A 15,047-nucleotide genomic window follows, 5' to 3' on the forward strand; every position below is an offset into this window, starting at 1 on the left:
GGATGGTCGGGGCCAGATAGCTCTAGGGACGCCTGGTTCAGATCCAGTCAGCGCCAGTGGTCCTAGAAATTCTAGGCTGGCCTCGTCAAGCCGGCCTGGCCAACTTGGACATGCTAGTCGCAGACGTTCCGTGGGAACTTCGTCTCAGGGAGTGTCTGTGGTCTCAAGGACCAATCTACCATCGTGCTTTACAGTCGCTGATTTTAATGGCCTGGCCATTGAGACCCAAGTACTGAAGGACAGAGGGTTTTCAGCTTCAGTCATTCCTACCCTTATTAAAGCAAGGAAAGCGACTTCCAGCAAGGTCTATTATCACACATGGAAGACTTATATTGCGTGGTGCGAATCTTTAGGATTTCCTCCACGTACCTATTCGGTGACTCGAATATTGGCCTTTTTGCAAAAAGGGGTTGAGCAGAAACTAGCCTTGAGCACCATCAAGGGTCAAGTTTCAGCATTAGCAATCTTCTTTCAGAAACCTTTAGCTACCAAGTCCTTGGTGCGAAATTTCATCCAGGGGGTGCGTCACCTGGCTCCACCAGTCCGTGCGCCCTTACCGCCCTGGGATCTTAATTTAGTTTTGTCGGTTCTACAGAAACCTCCCTTTGAAAACATCAGGGAGATTCCCTTGCTTACTTTATCCCAGAAAGTGGCCTTCTTGGTGGCTATCACTTCTGCTCGCAGGGTGTCAGAACTGGCTGCATTATCATGCCAGTCCCCATACCTAGTGATTCATAGGGATAAGGTAGTACTTCATCCTAAGCCATCCTTTCTTCCTAAGGTGGTTTCAGATTTTCATCTGAATGAAGATATTGTACTACCTTCCTTGTGTCCTCAGCCCAATCATCATCGGGAACATGCGTTGCATTCCTTGGATGTGGTTCGGGCAATCAGGGTATACCTGAAAGCTACGGAATCATTCCGTAAGACGGATTCACTTTTTGTGATCACGGATGGCCCCAGAAAGGGGTTGCCTGCATCTGCCGCGACTATTGCCAAATGGATTAGACAGACGGTGGTACAGGCTTATTCTATTAAGGGTCAGAGTCCTCCGTTCCCTGTTAGGGCGCACTCCACTCGAGCGCTCAGTACTTCCTGGGCCTTTCGCCATCAGGCGTCAGTGGTCCAGGTATGTAAGGCGGCCACCTGGTCGTCGGTACATACCTTTACAAAATTTTATAAAATTGATGTGATGGCATCGGCGAATGCCTCTTTTGGCCGCAAAGTGCTGCAGGCCGCAATTTGAGGAGACCGGTGGTCTACCTCGAGGGTTTTTTTCTGTTGAAAATTTTTTTTTGTTGAGTCTCATCATTAAGGATGAGCATTGTAAACTTCTAGTTGGCACCGGTTGGGCCTTCTAGATTTGGATTTGATTTCCATTTTCCCACCCCTCATTTGTGATACTGCTCTGGGACTTCCCGAAGGTGCTGTATCACCGAGGACTACGTCTGTCAATGAGCGATAGAGAAAAATGGATTTTTTGTAAAATCTTACCGTAAAATCCTTTTCTCTTAGCTCATTGACAGACGTAGTACCCGCCCCTCTATTTTTTGAGTTGGGTTGGGTTAAATTCTCTAAACACTGCTTTTGTGACATAACTGATTTGCTGAGGCAGAGAGAGAGAGGATATACCCTCTGGGACTGCCCCTAGGGTGTGGCCAGAGCATTTTATTTCCTGTCTAGTCCTACTCCTGTGGAGGCAACATAACCCGAAGGTGCTGTATCACCGAGGACTACGTCTGTCAATGAGCTAAGAGAAAAGGATTTTACGGTAAGATTTTACAAAAAATCAATTTTTAATCCAACAGGGAGAATGGGTAGAAGGAAGAAAACCTAGAACCTCTGTCAGTATACATAGTTCTCTCCACATGTGGTCTTGTATAAAGATCTATGTATGGTGATATCACTTTGAAATTGTTAGCTATATGAGTTTTTATCTTTTATATTATTCTGTAATAAAAATTATGTATTGTTATCACATTTTAATTCTATATGCAATCCTAAAACTAGCCGTTCATCCTTGAACAACCCCTTACTCTTCCTCTTCCTTTTTTTTTTTTTGGGTCCCCATAGGGTGACCACACAGGAAATGAGGGGAAATTTACACCAGGATGTAAGAGACCCAAATAAAGAGAGTTTTCTAGCTCTTTCCACTAGAGATTTAAAAAAAATCTCAGAATGCCCTGGTAATGCAGAACATCACTAAGCATCATTTCCAACTAAAATGACCACATGGCATTAAACTATTTTATGAAAACCACCATCTTTGCTGTCACTTGTTTTTAGGGTTCTCATGCTTCCAGCAGTCATACACATGTGGAAGAATGTGTAATTATAAGACCTGTGATTAGTCTCTATCATTTTGTCTATGGTGAGGATAGGTGCAGTTATATATCGTAGCGCACGCTGCTCCTTGCTAATATTAATCAGGACAGGTACAAAAAAAAAGTGCTTATTTTATATTAACAGGCCTCCTATCTTCAAAAACTGATACAAAATTAGTAAGTTAGAGGTCCAAAGAGAAAAGAAAAGTTTCTGATAAACTAGTTTATTTTGTAAAGGTATAGATTACATCACTTGAGGATGAGTCTGTTCTGTTGAGATATATCCTGTTAGGAGTTATATATGACAGCGTAGAAAGTGTTTTTCCTTTTTTTTGTTTTTAAACTGCTTTTTTATTCATTTCAGATTGCAGGTACATACCCTGTATTCCCAAGATTCAGGTTTTGATCGAAAATGCCTGGAAGGAAGGATTTGATCCACAGGGAGCCTCTCACTTCAGGGGAAAGTTACAGGGTACCAAGGCGTGGATTGGAGCATCTGAAATATATTGCCTACTAACATCTCTGCATTTAAAGTACGTTTATTAGTGTATGGGAAGATTAAAGTGGAACTCTCAGTCTGAACTCTGTCCTTTTTGGAATCCTCTCTAGGCAAGTCTAAATATTTAATGAGGGAGCTCCCCACCCCCTTTTTATTTTTTTTTAATGTCTGTAAAAATCCCTCACTACAGTCTGGGTGGCTCCAGCAGCTCAGTTTGGAGTCTGCAGGGCATCGTAGGTGATGTAAATGTCCCTTGCACAGTTAGAATACAATATTCAGAAATGATTTGGTGTGCATTTTTTTAAGTGAGTGAGCCCTAAGGGCTTGTGTGTGTACCCAACTTTTATAACTCCTGTAATACTTCTTTTTTCCTTTACTGGTGCAAATACAAAAGCCGGTGAATGCAGTTTAGGACGTGGTTAAAAGTGACAATTAAGCTCCGAATGAGCTGAGAAGTTCCTCTGCACCTGAAAGCAAGCTGCATTTGCCCATCTGCCTATACCCTAAGTGCCGGTTCACACTAATGCGGCACGACTTCGGGGGCGACCTGTGAAGTCGCGTGCACCGCGACTTCGGCGCGACTTGTGTCTCTCCTATTAGAACGGTTCCTGTAGCACGCGACGGACCGCGACTTGTCAGGCTGACAAGTCGCGGTAGTGTGAATGGACACTTACTGATACTGCACACTTGATTATATAAATCTTACGTCCTCCGACAGTCGCCGCCCACTCACACAGTCTTCACCAATGGGTATTGACCTTTGCTCCGCAGGAGTAGCTAGGCACAAGACTTGTTAGTAACAAAGGCTTTTAGCATAGACACACCCCTAGGGGCTGTCCCACTAGTCAATACCTCCCTGCACCAGCATTCCCAACTCAGTTTGATTTTGCCTAGCTCAGGAGTAGTCAGGCTTTCCTGTGCTGGGGCTTCAGTCTCAGCCTTCTACCCTTTTTTGATTTTATTTCAAAGTGTTTTTTCTTTACTTTACTAGCTGTTATTTTACCAGCTCTTAGTTAGGGATCTTCGGATGAAGAAACATCAAGCGGAGCTGGGTATCGGACTGGCCGCCCTGGATCTCCAGGGCTGAGGGTCAGATGGATCCCCAGCCTGCCATCGAGCGTTCAGCTACGGTTCGCCCTGGCGCCATGAACGACCCATCCCTGCTCGCTGCAGGGATGCAGCCTGTGAGGTGGCTACCTCACTGGACGCTTTCGGCAGTTGTGTGCTGCGGTCTCCTGCGTCCCGTCTATGGCACTCCCTGTCATATAGGACAGCGGTTTGTCGTTTTGAGACGGTTCCCCACGCCATCCGGTACGGTAAGCACCTTCTATGTGGGGACCTCTGTCTGGGGTGTCAGTCTGTGGCTGTGTGTTCCCCCCATGTCTGTGTGTGCGGGCTCCCTGATGTGATCCCTGCAGGGGTTAAAAATTGTATTCATTGCTGTGGTGGGGACCCCTCTTGCTCCGGTGTTACCCTTTGGGTGATGTGAGTGCAGACATGTGTGGTGGCGACCGCTACGGCTGTGCGCCGCGCGGTCCACCATTTTTTTTTTTTGTTGCTGTGGGCTATTGCGGCTTTTCCCTGATCCTTGTACAGGGCGCAGTGCGGTGTGCTTTTGGCGCCAGTCGGCGCCATTTCTCTTACGTCCTCCGACAGTCGCCGCCGCTTCATATTCATCACTAATGGGGGTTATTGACCTTTGCTCCGCAGGAGTAGCTAGGCAACAAAATGTATTAATATCAAAGCTTTTAGCATATCCCACCCCTAGGGGGTGGTCCCCTCAGTTAATACCTCCCTGCTTCCTGCATTCCCAACTCAGTTTCTAATGCCTAGCTTAGAAGTAGGCTGGCTGTTCCTGTGCTGGGGCTCTCAGTCTCAGCCTTTATTCTCTTTTGATTTTATTTTGAGTCTTTTTCTCTTTCTTTTACTTAGCTGTTTGTTTTCAGCATTAGTTAGATTCTTCTGATGAAGATGATCGTGCGGAGCTGGGTCTCGGACTGGCCACCCTGGATTCCCAGGGCTCAGGGCCAGGGGCTTCCCAGCCTGCCATCGAGCGTTCAGCTTAGGTTTTACCCTGGCATATTGAACGACCCATCCCTGTTCACTGCAGGGATGCTATCTGTGAGGTGGCTACCTCACTGGACGCCATTGCGGTTTCGCACCGCAGTTCCACTGCGTCGTGGCTGCGACACTCCCTGTCCTCAGTGCAGCGGTTTGGTCGCTGGAGCAGGCTCCCCACGCCATCCGGACTGGTAAGTGTAACTCTATGTGGGGACCTGTCTATTGGGGTGTCAGTCTGGGACTGTGTGACCCTGCATGTCTGTATGGCTGCTGAGCTCCCTGTCGGATTCCTGTCTGGAATTGCTGTCTGTGTGTGGGCTGCGAGGGGGGGGGGGGCTCTCCCGCTCTGCTGGGTGAATGCATGAAGCAGTCTGGGTTTAGACATGCTGTGCGGCGACCCGCCATTTTTTTGCGGCAGAATTGTGGTGGCCGGTCCGGTGTGGTAAGGCGCGGCGTTTTGGCGCCAAATGCCGCCATTTTGGCGGCGATCGATCAGGCCACATGTCGGCGCCATTTTCTGTTTGCCTCAGGAATCCTCAGCCGGGCGGCCATGTTTGTGTAGCCTTACATAGGCTTTATAGGGGCGGTCAGTCATTGCATCACTTCCTTTTGCTCTGGGACAGCGATCGGTGGCAGCAGCCTGTGTGATCTCTCCAGGTTTTTACCTTTCAATTTTCCTGTATTCCTTGCCCAGTGTTCTTATCCCTGTGGGGGTCGGTGTATTCAGTGGGTGCGGTGGGCTACGCTCGCCGCGATCTTAAAGGGACAGTACCCTTTTTTCCTAATATTGCTGGGGCATGGATTCTCAGGATTGTAAGTTTCCTCCCACCTTGGTGGGGGGCTTAGGGGCTGCTGCATCCCCTGAGGGGGCTGATCTGGCTGCTATTGTGGCAAATTTGGCTGCTCAGGTGCAGATGCTGGTGGCTGATCGATCCACAAAACGGCCCAGAGTGTCTATTTCCTCTGATTCAGAGGGCGATGGGGCTGCTATGGCTGGAGTGCCCTTCTCAGGGTCTCACTCATCTCTAGACCTTGTGGGGTCTGAGGGGGAGGCTGAGGTAGAAGGGGTTGATGATTCTCCCCCTGGCTCGTCTGAAGAGCTTGCACTCATGGATGAGTTAGTTGCTTCTATCAAGCAAACGCTGCATTTGCAGAATGAACCATGTCCTCCTGCTTTGATGTCCTCTTATGGGACGCAAAGGAAACGCAAAACATCGCAGGTTTTTCCTTGCTCTACGGAATTTCAGCGCGCTGTTGATGAACAATGGCGCAATTTAAAGAAGCCTTTTGCTGTGCCGAGTAGGTTCAAGCTGCGTTATCCATTTACACCCGCCACTGATGAGCGTTGGTGTGTGCCGCCTCAGGTGGATCATGCAGTGGCGATTTTAAATAAATCTACTGCGATTCCTGCTGAGGATACCCCGGTGTTCCGGGACCCTACGGACAGGAGATTGGAGTCTCTGGCCCGTCATGCTTATACGGTTGCTGGTTCTATGCTGAAGCCTATTTTTGCTTCCATTATGGCAGCCCAGGCTATTGCGGATTGGACGCAGGTGCTCAGGCGCACCCTGGTGGCTGACTCTGCCCCGCCGACAACCTTGGCTATGGTGGATCAAATTCATCAGGGTGTCATGTATCTATGTGATGCGGACTTAGATTTAGTCCCTTTTGGCTGCGCGTCTTTCAAGTGTGGCGGTATTAAACCGTCGCCTGATATGGCTGAAATGTTGGTCTGTCGACCAATCCTCTCGCAAGACTTTAGCTAATTTGCCCTACGCGGGATCCCGCCTTTTTGGCGAATCTTTGGATACTCTGATAAAGGGAATTTCTGGGGGTAAGAGCACTCTCTTACCCCAAACTCACAAAAATAAGTTTGTTCGTGGTAAGAAGAATACCTCGTTTAGGCCCTCTCAGGGGTCCTTTCGTGCCTTTCGGTCGCACTATAAGGGCAAGCCCTTCAAGGGCCAAGGCTCCCAGAAGAAGCCGTGGACAGGTAAGCAGAAGTCCGGCCAGTCCGGGTCCGCTGCCCATAACAATACGGCCTGAAGGGACGCCCTCACCCGGTTCTGGGGTGGGGGGACGTTTGCTCGGTTTTCTTCAACCCTGGCTGGACCGCATTCGGGACAGGTGGGTTCAGGAAATCGTTCGATCTGGATACAAGATCGAGTTTCTCTCTCGGCCGGCGGGCAGATTTTTCCCCTCAAACCTTCAGCTGAGTCCGGAGCGGTTGCAGGATCTGCACTTGGCGGTGCGGGACCTGCGGGCCCAGGGAGTGGTGATTCTGGTGGCGCCGGACTGGCCTCGCCGGTCTTGGTACGCAGACCTTGTGAATCTGTCGGTCGACGCTCCGTGGCGTCTACCTCTTCGAGAAGACCTCCTGTCTCAATAACCGATATTCCATCCTGCTTTACAGTCGCTGGCTTTAACGGCCTGGCTGTTGAAAGCCAGGTCCTGAAGGATAGGGGTCTCTCCCCTGAGGTCATTCCCACTTTGATCAAGGCCAGGAAGGCCTCTTCTGGGAAGATTTACTACCGTACTTGGAAGGCGTATTTTGCCTGGTGTGAGTCCAGGGGGTATTCCCCTCGCTCATACTCGGTGTCGAGAGTGTTGGCTTTCCTTCAAACGGGCGTGGATCAGCGTTTGGCGTTGGCCACGATTAAGGGTCAGATTTCTGCGCTGGCCGTTCTCTTTCAACGCCCTGTGGCGTCTAATTCTTTGGTTAGCACCTTTGTTCAAGGGGTGCGACACTTGGCCCCCTCCTCGGAGGGATCCTTTACCTCCATGGGATTTGAACCTTGCTCTGTCCGTATTACAGCATGCTCCCTTTGAAAAGATCAGGGAGATCTCGTTGTCTCTGTTGTCCAAGAAGGTTGCCTTTTTGGTAGCGATCACTTCGGCTCCCAGGGTGTCGGAGCTGGCAGCCTTGTCCTGCAGCTCTCCCTACTTGGTGATTCACTTGGATAAGGTGGTCTTGCGACCTAACCCTTCTTTTCTTCCGAAGAGGATCTCGGAATTTCACCTCAATGAGGACATTGTCTTGCCTTCGCTTTGCGCGAAGCCTAAGCATCCAAAGGAGGTGGCGTTGCATTCTTTGGATGTTGTTCGGGCGATCAGGGTTTACCTGTCTTCGACTGAGTCTTTTCGTAAGTCAGATTCTCTCTTTGTCCTTCCAGAGGGTCCTCGAAAGGGCATGGCAGCGTCGGCTGCGACCATCGCCAAATGGATCAGACAGACTATTGTGCAAGCCTATGCTTTGAAGGGGAAGGTTCCTCCTTTCCCTGTGAAGGCGCACTCTACCAGGTCTCTGAGTACGTCTTGGGCCTATCGTCATCAGGCTTCTGTGGCCCAGGTGTGTAAGGCGGCGACTTGGTCATCAGTTCACACCTTCTCCAAATTCTACAAGGTGGATGTTCAGGCATCGGCGGATGCTTCCTTTGGCCGCAAAGTTCTTAGTGCGGCAGTGCGTTAGGGTCCCTTGCTTGGGTCCTTGGCTGTTGGGATGTCTTTATCCCTGGGTTACTTGTTTTCCTGGGTTGTTGCTCCTGTTGAGCACGTTTTCATGTTGCCCAGTTGGTTCTCTTACTTTGGTAAGGTTCCTTTTTCTCTGTTGTGGGTACTGCGTTGCTTTATGCGCGGCTGCGTTTTCCCACCCCTCATGTCTACACTGCTATGGGACGTCCCCATTAGTGATGAATATGAAGCGGCGGCGACTGTCGGAGGACGTAAGAGAAAACGGAATTTTTGTAAAATCTTACCTGTAAAATTCCTTTCTCTGAGTCCTCCAACAGTCGCCGCCCCCGCCCCTCTTTTGGGGTTTGTTTATGTACTCTACTGCTATGCTACTGAAACTGAGTTGGGAATGCAGGAAGCAGGGAGGTATTGACTGAGGGGACCACCCCCTAGGGGTGGGATATGCTAAAAGCTTTGATATTAATAAATTTTGTTGCCTAGCTACTCCTGCGGAGCAAAGGTCAATAACCCCCATTAGTGATGAATATGAAGCGGCGGCGACTGTCGGAGGACTCAGAGAAAGGAATTTTACAGGTAAGATTTTACAAAAATTCAGTTTTTTGTGGTGACATGCGCGCTCGATCCAAGCACGTCGGCGGCCATTTTCCTGTAGCCTCCATTCACTTCTGCCGGGCAGCCATTTTCCCTGAGCCTCCTAGGTTATATAGTTCAGCCTCTCACGCCATCACTTCCTCTTTCTCTGGACAGCAATCGGTGGCAGCAGTCTGCAGTGCTCTCCAGGTTTTTTCTGTGCTATCCATCCTAACTCAGTATTTTCTGTCCCTGTGGGGGTCGGTGCATACAGTGAGTATACGGTGGGCTGCGCTCGCCGTGGTCTTTAAAGGGCCAGTGCCTTTTTGCCCCATACTTGGTTTTGGCATGGATTCCCAGGATAGCAAGTTCCCCCCGGCCCTGGTGGGGGACCAGGGGTCTGCTGTACCCCCCGAGGGGTCTGATTTGGCCACTGTAGTGGCATCCTTGGTGTCACAGATGCAGGTGCTGATGGCTGAACGTTCTGCAAAAAAGAGGGCCAGGTTATCTATTTCCTCTGATTCAGAGGGCGATGTGGCTGCTGTGGCTGGCGTGCCCTTTTCAGGGTCTCGCTCATCTCTGGACCTTTTGGGGTCTGAGGGGGAGGCGGAGGTGGAAGGGGTTGATACTTCTCCCCCTGGCTCGCCTGAAGAGCTTGCGCTCATGGATGAGCTGATCGCTTCTATAAAAGACACACTGCACCTGGAGGATGAGCCCACTCCTCCAGCTAGGGTGTCCTCCTTTGGGACACACAGAACCCGCAAATCGGCGCAGGTTTTCCCCTGCCCTGCTGAATTTCATCACACTGTAAATGAGCAATGGCGCACTTTAAAGAAGCCCTTTACAGTGCCCAGTCGGTTTAAACTGCTTTATCCTTTTGCTCCTTCCACTGATGAGCGCTGGTGTGTAGCGCCCCAGGTGGATCACGCTGTGGCCGTTTTGAACAAGGCTACCCTAGTTCCCACTGAGGATACCCCGGTTTTCCGGGATCCTACGGACAGGAGGTTGGAGTCTCTTGCCCGTCACGCGTATATGGTGGCGGGCTCTATGCTCAAACCTATTTTTGCCTCAGTTATGGCAGCTCAGGCGGTGGCAGATTGGACGAAGGTGCTCAGACGCACCCTGGTAGCTGATTCTGCCCCACTGGCTACGCTGGCTATGGTGGACCAAATCCATCAGGGGGTCATGTATTTGTGCGATGCGGCCTTGAATGAGGCCCCTTTGGCTGCACGCCTGTCTAGTGTCACGGTGCTCAACCATCGACTGATCTGGCTGAAAAGTTGGTCGGCTGACCAATCATCTTGCAAAACGGTGGCGGATTTTCCCTATGCTGGATCTCGCCTTTTTGGCGAGGCTTTGGATACTCTGGTGAAAGGAGTTACTGGGGGCAAGAGCACTCTCTTACCCCAGAATCCGAAGAACAAGTTCTTTCGCAGCAAGCGGAGCTCCACTTTTAGGCCCTCCCAGGGGTCTTTTCGTGCCTTTAGGTCGCAGTCCAAGGGCAAGCCCTTCAAAGGCCAAGGCAGCCAGAAGAAGCCGTGGGCAGGTAAGCAGAAGTCCGGACAAGTCGGTTCTGCGCCCCACTCCGCGTCCGCCTGAAGGGACGCCCTCACCCGTTTCTGGGGTGGGGGGACATTTGCGCGGTTTCCTCCAACCTTGGCTGTTCCGCATTCAGGACAGATGGGTTCAGGAAATCGTTCGATCAGGTTACAAGATCGAATTCCTTTCTCGGCCGGCGGGCAGATTTTTTCCCTTGAATCTTCAACTGCCTCCGGAGCGTTTGCGGGATCTGCACCTAGCGGTGCGGGCCCAGAGGGTGGTGGTTCCGGTACCTCATCGGGACAGATTTCGGGGGTTTTACTCCAATCTGTTCACTGTGCCCAGAAAGGAGGGCAAGGTGCGTCCAATCCTGGACTTAAAAGCTCTGAACTGCTTCGTGCGTGTTCGGAAGTTTCGCATGGAATCTCTGCGCTCAGTGGTGGCTGCCCTGAGCCCGGGGGAATTCATGGCCTCCATCGATTTGAAGGATGCGTACCTACACATCCCCATTTTCGAGGGTCACCAGAGGTACCTTCGATTCGCCATTGCGGAGGAACACTACCAGTTCGTGGCGTTACCTTTCGGTCTCGCTTCGGCTCCACGGGTTTTTTCCAAGGTTCTGGCGCCTGTTCTGGCCCTGTTGCGAGCCCAGGGCATTGCGGTCTTGGGATATCTGGACGATCTCCTGTTAAGGTCGAGTGCCAGTCAGAGCCTGTTGAGCGACCTGTCCACTACGGTGCAGACACTTCAGGAGTTCGGTTGGACCATAAACGTTCCGAAGTCGACTCTGTGCCCTTCGGTTCGCCTTCCCTATCTGGGGATGGTTCTGGACTCTGTTCAAGCCCAGGGAACTTGGTCGAAGGAGGAATCCTCCCTTCCGATCAACATTCTGGAATTGAGAGCGATAAAGCTTTGCCTTCTCCAGTGGTCGGGACGACTTCGGGGCCGTCAGGTTCGGGTTCAGACGGACAATGCCACCGCGGTGGCCTACATCAACCACCAAGGGGGCACCAGGAGTGCCCGAGCGGCCCGGGAAGTGACCGACATTCTGTCTTAGGCCGAGACTCACGTCCCGGCGATAACGGCAGTACACATACCGGGGGTGGAAAACTGGCAGGCAGATTATCTGAGCCGCCAGACCCTGGACCAGGGGGAATGGTCCTTGCACCCGGATGTTTTCCAGATGTTGTGCGCAAGGTGGGATTCACCAGATGTGGACCTGTTCGCGTCTCGTCTGAACAACAAGGTGGAAAGGTTCGTGGCAAGGACGCGCGATCCTCGGGCGGACGCCTCGGACACGTTGGTGGCACCCTGGCATCAGTATCATCTGATGTATGCCTTTCCTCCAATTCAGCTGCTGTCCAGGTTCCTTCGCAGGTTGGCCTCGGAACCGCACACGGTGATTCTGGTGGCACCAGACTGGCCTCGCCGGTCTTGGTACGCAGACCTCGTTCATCTGGCAGTCGAGCCTCCGTGGCGCCTGCCGATCCGGGAAGACCTTCTGTCTCAAGGGCCGATATTCCATCCTGCTTTACAGTCGCTGGCTTTAACGGCCTGGCTGTTGAAAGCCAGGTCCTGAGAGACGAGGGTCTCTAACCTGAGGTCATTCCTACTTTGATCAAGGCTAGAAAAGCCTCTTCGGGGAAGATTTATTACCGTACTTGGAAAGCGTACTTTGCCTGGTGTGAGTCCAGGGGGTTTTCCCCTCGCTCATACTCGGTGTCGAGAGTGCTGGCTTTCCTCCAAACTGGTGTGGACCAGCGTTTGGCGCTGGTCATGATAAAGGGCCAGATTTCTGCACTGGCTGTTTTTTCAGCGCCCTGTGGCGTCTAATTCCTTAATTCGCACCTTTGTTCAAGGGGTGCGTCATTTGGCCCCTCCTCGGAGGGAGCCCTTGCCTCCGTGGGACTTGAACTTGGTTCTGTCCGTGTTACAGCGCGCTCCCTTTGAAAAGATCAGGGAGATCTCGTTACCTCTGCTGTCCAAAAAGGTTGCCTTTTCGGTGGCGATCACTTCGGCTCGCAGAGTGTCGGAGCTGGCAGCGTTGTCCTGCCTCTCTCCCTATTTGGTGCTTCACAAGGATAAGGTGGTCTTGCGACCTAACCCGTCCTTTCTTCCAAAAGTGATCTCGGATTTTCACCTTAATGAAGACATTGTCTTGCCTTCGCTCTGTGTGAAGCCCAAACATCCTAAGGAAGTTGCCTTGCATTCCTTGGATGTTGTCCGGGCGATCAGGGTTTACCTGTCGTCCACGAAATCTTTTCGCAAGTCGGATTCCCTCTTTATCCTTCCTGAGGGACCTCGGAAGGGCATGGCGGCGTCGGCTGCGACCATCGCCAAATGGATCAGACAAACCATTGTGCAGGCCTATGCCTTGAAGGAGAGGGTTCCGCCCTTCCCTGTGAAGGCGCACTCTACCAGGTCTTTGAGTGCGTCTTGGGCCTTCCGGCATCAGGCTTCAGTGGCCCAGGTGTGTAAGGCGGCGACTTGGTCGTCCGTGCACACCTTCTCCAAGTTTTATAAGGTGGATGTTCAGGCATCGGCCGATGCCTCCTTTGGCCGTAAAGTTCTCAGTGCGGCAGTGCCATAGGGACCCTTATTTTTGGGTCTTTGGCTGTTGGGGTGTTTTCCCCTGGGTTACTTGTTTTTCCTGGGTTGTTGCTCCTGTTGAGCACGTTCCTGTTGCCCAGCTGGTTCTCTTACTGTGTGTAAGGTTCCTTTCTCTGATGTGGGTACTGCGTTGCTCCTTCTGCGGCTGCGTCTCCCACCCCTCATGTCTACACTGCTTTGGGACATCCCATTGGTGAAGACTGTGTGAGTGGGCGGCAACTGTCGGAGGACGTAAGAGAAAACGGAATTTTTGTAAAATCTTACCGTAAAATTCCTTTCTCTGAGTCCTCCGACAGTCGCCGCCCCCCGCCCCTCTTTTGGGGTTTTTGTGTACTCTTACTGCTATGCTACCAAACTGAGTTGGGAATGCTGGTGCAGGGAGGTATTGACTAGTGGGACAGCCCCTAGGGGTGTGTCTATGCTAAAAGCCTTTGTTACTAACAAGTCTTGTGCCTAGCTACTCCTGCGGAGCAAAGGTCAATACCCATTGGTGAAGACTGTGTGAGTGGACGGCGACTGTCGGAGGACTCAGAGAAAGGAATTTTACGGTTAGATTTTACAAAAATTCCGTTGTTTCATAAAAGCTGTCTGCAGCATCATGTTCACTAAAACAAAAGGATTCATTTGTCTGCTTTCTCACAAATTTTGTATTCCTGTAATCTGTGCTGGGAAGTGTATGAAGATTCTTTTGTTAGACTAACCCCCCTCAATGCTTTCTAGTCCCATTTTCTCTCCTTGCATTACATTTTTACCTCTTTCCCTTTCCTCCACACTTGTATGTGAATCCCCATTTTCTTGCAGCCCTCTGTTGTTCTTTGAAGGTTGAGAATGGGTAGATGTTGTAGTTTAGGTGATCAGAGGATGCTTTTGATTATTTCCGTTAAACGTGGATTGCTTTTGACCAATGAGTGATTTTAGCAAATTTATAGCAGTTCAAATGCAGCAGACTGAGACATACTGCTGTTAAAAAAATACAATGCATAGCAAAAGCAGATAAGTTCATATTTCGCCATATCATCAAATTAACATTACATACCAGAGCCCTTAAAATGCTTTATTAATAAGAGCAGCATCCACAGAGGTGTTTTTATGTGTTGTCATGTACTCCATGAAGCGTTCAATGTAAATCATCTCTACTGTAGAAACATTTTACACATTTACTATTAGGTCTTCTATTTTACATAGGTGTCGGATTCTTGATTTTCACAAGCCAAGCAGTTTATCAGGAACACATCCTCTCTTGTTTGAATGGATTCTAAATTACTATTCATCTGATGCTTGTCAAACTACAGGCAAAGTCACCGTGTCCACCAAACCTGCTATTTATTTACAGCACCAAGGTATTTTGCAACTTTCTCACCTTTTTATATCTGTGATTCCTTTTTACACAGTTGCAGGCTGCTTGCTTTCTAATGAATATGAATTTAAAATTATTTTTTACAAAAAGCACTGTGCTTGTATACTAGTGTTTCTTGGACTACATAACCTAACTTGGTTCCACAGAAACCAAACATCATTTATTATTTATATATATATTTTTTTTTTTAGTGAGGGACATAGGTAGTCTTTGATCTTCAGGTTGTACTGCCACTTGCAAGAGGATTGGACAATGGCAAAAAAAAAAAAAAAAAAAACCTCATGCCTTAGGGCCACCAAAACTGGTGCACATAGTATCTGGTGTCTTAGTAGGATGGACATCTTTTCTTCACCTTGATTATTCTGTTATAAAGATTAACCTTTTATTTTCTAGCACCTTTTCCCTCTTTGATTTTTTTTCTTTTTTTCAATTAAAACTCTTTTCTTTACCAATGCTGGAGCTTTTCAGTACTGTCACCCTCAGCCTGTTTTTTGGAGCACCCCACCTGGACCCAGCTAGAATGGATGTTGTGGGGATAGCCTGGAAGGGGCCTTTGGGTCCACGCTTTTTAAAATCCGTTCTGGTCAAAGTTCGCTGTGGAGCAATTTCCAGGTCC

At 49.9% G+C, this 15,047-nt stretch overlaps 1 protein-coding gene across 1 annotated transcript in view; it reads left to right on the forward strand.

Moving 5' to 3' along the window:
- ZUP1 (zinc finger containing ubiquitin peptidase 1) overlaps positions 1-15,047 on the forward strand; it is a 57,440-nt gene that overhangs the window by 31,761 nt on the left and 10,632 nt on the right. Inside the window, exons 6-7 of the mRNA XM_082252516.1 lie at positions 2,689-2,857; positions 14,260-14,414. Of these exons, the coding sequence (XP_082108642.1) occupies positions 2,689-2,857; positions 14,260-14,414 (324 nt within the window). The remainder of the gene's footprint in view (positions 1-2,688; positions 2,858-14,259; positions 14,415-15,047) is intronic.

This window comes from Pelophylax lessonae, assembly GCF_965119305.1.
Source record: "Pelophylax lessonae genome assembly, chromosome: 3".
Classification (NCBI taxonomy): domain Eukaryota; kingdom Metazoa; phylum Chordata; class Amphibia; order Anura; family Ranidae; genus Pelophylax; species Pelophylax lessonae.